At 52.0% G+C, this 3,322-nt stretch overlaps 1 protein-coding gene across 1 annotated transcript in view; it reads right to left on the bottom strand.

The window, feature by feature from the left end:
- Nucleotides 1–528: 528 nt before the first annotated feature.
- Nucleotides 529–3,322, bottom strand: part of pepd (peptidase D) — a 73,045-nt gene continuing 70,251 nt past the window's right edge. The window contains exon 15 of the mRNA XM_033035924.1: nucleotides 529–1,429. Coding sequence (XP_032891815.1) covers nucleotides 1,280–1,429 — 150 coding nt within the window. The 3' untranslated portion in view covers nucleotides 529–1,279. The remainder of the gene's footprint in view (nucleotides 1,430–3,322) is intronic.

Here is a 3,322-nt window from a genome sequence, read left to right as displayed (position 1 = left end):
TTTCTACCTGTGATATTGTTTGCATTGGGCATTGCTCAGCCCTTCTTTAGCAGGCTGCCTCCATTGGGAGGTGCACCCGATATGGGCATTTAGAGGGTGGCTGTGTAGTAACTATAAATAACATCAGATTCACCAGGATGTTGCCTGGATTGGAATAAGAGATACTGAGGAGTGACCCGATAGTACTTTAAATTGTAAAAGGCAGAGTTAAGAGATAGTCAATATCTTGTTCCCCCCCCCAAAGTAGGGATATCGGGTTACAGAGCTATAGAGCACATAAACATGCCCTCTGGCCCAACTCGCCCATGCCAACTGAGTAGCTTATCTAAGATGGTCCCACTTGCCTGTCCTGGCCCATATCCCTCTAAACCTTTCCTATCCATGTATCTGTCTTTTAAATGCTACTCTGCCTCCTCTGGCAGCTCGTTGCATGTACCCAGCACTCTGTGTGAAAACTTTGCTTCCTATTAAATCTTTCTCCTCTCAACTTAACCCAAGCCCTTTAGATACAATGCCCAAACACATCAACATGTAGCAATCATGGCTTCTTTAATTTGCAAAGTTCTAAAAGGCAAGAGCGGACTCTCAGTTAATTGGCATCGGTTAATTTCAGCAGACTGAGGCAAAGGCTGCGTTCATAATCCCCGCATGTCCCTGGATCAAACGTCCCCAGTTCCAGAAAATCCCCCCTCCCTTCCAGGAACAGCTGTGAGACGGGTGTACACCTCGCCCCTGGCAGTGAGACACAACCCCATCCCCTGTAACCTCTACCCCTCACCCCAAGGAGCGGTGGTGGGACTGCATGTGTGGTGCCGGTGGGACTGCGTGTGTGGTGCCGGTGGGACTGCGTGTGTGGTGCCGGTGGGACTGCGTGTGTGGTGCCGGTGGGACTGCGTGTGTGGTGCCGGTGGGACTGCGTGTGTGGTGCCGGTGGGACTGCGTGTGTGGTGCCGGTGGGACTGCGTGTGTGGTGCCGGTGGGACTGCGTGTGTGGTGCCGGTGGGACTGCGTGTGTGGTGCCGGTGGGACTGCGTGTGTGGTGCCGGTGGGACTGCGTGTGTGGTGCCGGTGGGACTGCGTGTGTGGTGTTGGCAGATGATGGGACTGCAGGTCTGGTGTTGGCGGCAGCAGGACCTGTGCCTCTCCTGCAGCCCAGTGATTGGTGAGAAATTTGAGAGCACAAAGCTTGATTGTAGACTCTGATTGGATTGGATTGGATTGAAAGCTATGCAGCCAGGCCCAGCCCTGGTGAAGATGGGAGTCCAGGAGTTTCTGGTCTTCAGGCGGTCTGACTGGGCTGCTGGCAAAACTGCTTGCTGCAGCTGGTGCCCTGGGCCATGAAGGCCTCGATCTCCTCCACGGTGCGGGGAACGCATGTCAGCAGCTCCATCCCCGTGGGGGTAACCACAATGTCATCCTCAATGCGTACCTGGGGGGGGGGGGGGGGGGGGGGGGGGGGGAAAGACAGGCAACGTCAGCAACAGACACACAGCCCCTCCCGCAGCACAAAGCTCCTTCCTCACCGTCCCTCGGCACCACCCCATAATCGCAGCTCCATCATCGCCTCCTCGCATAGCGCAGCCCTCCCCCTCTCTCATCATCCCCCCCCCCCCCCCCCCCCTTCCTCAGCAACTCATTGCTCCAACCAGCCCCTGCTCTGACACCATTGCCACATCAGTGGTGATATCAGTGTGCACACCCCTTCCACATCACCTTCCCCATACCCCCGCTCTGCAGCCCCCTCTGGGCCTCACTAAGGGACAACACTTTGGCTGATACTTCCTTCCCATTTCCTGTCCCCACCTAAATCTTCTGACCTCAGTCGGGATAAACCAGCAAAAAAATGCAGATGCTGGAAAACCAAAATAAAATTGAGAAGTGCCATAAATACTCAGCGCATCAAGCAGTGTGGGCGGGAGCCTTGTGAACTGGTAATTGATGGTCTCATTAGAGGAGCGGCGATATTGGACCTAACCCTGAGGAATGAAGACACATTCACAGACACAGGTGTTGGAAGTTTGAGCAAAATGCAAAGTGCTGGAGGAATTAGCAGATCAGGCAGCAACTGCAGAGGGAATGAACAAGCAATGTTTTGGGTCGGGACTCTTTTCCAGCTTTTTCCTCCCTACACAATCTATCGGAAGAAAGGACCTGGCCCAAAGGTGCCGTCAAAATTGATGGGGGATGGGGGGGAAATCACAAAAATCAGACAGTTGGAACAGCATCTCGTACTCAGCTTGGGTCATACAATGCAACCGTATGACCAATGAATTCTCCAATTTGAAATAGTACCCCCAAATTCCCTTCTCTTTCTCGCCTCACCCCTATGCACACCCATTTTCTCCCACCAGCCTCCTCCTTCCCCTCCTCCATAGGCTCATCTTCCATCTCCAAGCCTCATTTCCCCATTATACTCCTTTTTCCCCTCCAGCTTTACATTTCACTCCTCTGCTTATCTGTCACATTTTTGACTCATTTTTACCTCTAGCCTTTGTCACTATCTCCACCCATCGGCCAATCAGCCCTCACTCAGCTGACCCTGTCCGGTCAGCGTGCACCACTTGTTCCAGGCCAATGGATAACAAGGGGTTAAGTCTCTGTTCCTGTCAGGAACTGGCACCACTTGCTGCTCCTATTGGCACAGCTCCCTGTGATTCACTGTGCAGCTCAACAGTCTCCACATTATCTGAAAAAAAAGCCCTGACACTGATTTTCTATCCCGTGGTATCTTATCAGCCTATCTCTAGCCATTCACAATGCCCCAATAAATGTCCCATCTGATCAGGTGTAAATCCAACAGGCAGTAAACTGGAGGTTGCTCCCACGCCATCAGTTTTACTGTGACCTTGTAAGGCAGTCTAAGCAAAAAAAATAGCCCCAGCGCACCTTACCCCACTGACTGCAACAAATTTAACCTGGCCTTGAGACACATCTGCATCCATGTTTTAAGCAGAGGTAAGCTATTTATAAAATGGCTGATGTTGTCATACACCGTGGGCAGAGTCTGCACGGGTCAGGTACAAAGTTGGGTTAGATTGGGAGTAAAGCTCCCTGCATTCTGTCCTGTCACACACTCCAGGGTAGCAGTAGCACAGGTTAGGCACAACAAGCTCTGTCTACCTTGTCCCATTATCAAACACTCCCAGGAAAAATAATTTAAAAAACTTGCTGAAGACAGTAAAGAGGGAGGAAAAAGCAGGTAAGATACAGAGTAGAACCCTCTTCAAGCTACATCTTCACACACTCCCACGGTAGGAACAGCATTGCCAGACTGGAATCTCCTTGTACTGTCCTCAGTCCCAGTGAAGTCCAGCTCGGGGGT

Source organism: Amblyraja radiata, chromosome 17 (genome assembly GCF_010909765.2).
Source record: "Amblyraja radiata isolate CabotCenter1 chromosome 17, sAmbRad1.1.pri, whole genome shotgun sequence".
Classification (NCBI taxonomy): Eukaryota; Metazoa; Chordata; class Chondrichthyes; order Rajiformes; family Rajidae; genus Amblyraja; species Amblyraja radiata.
The sequence above is the reverse complement of the archived record's forward strand: the minus strand, read 5'-3'. Positions and strand labels throughout refer to the sequence as shown.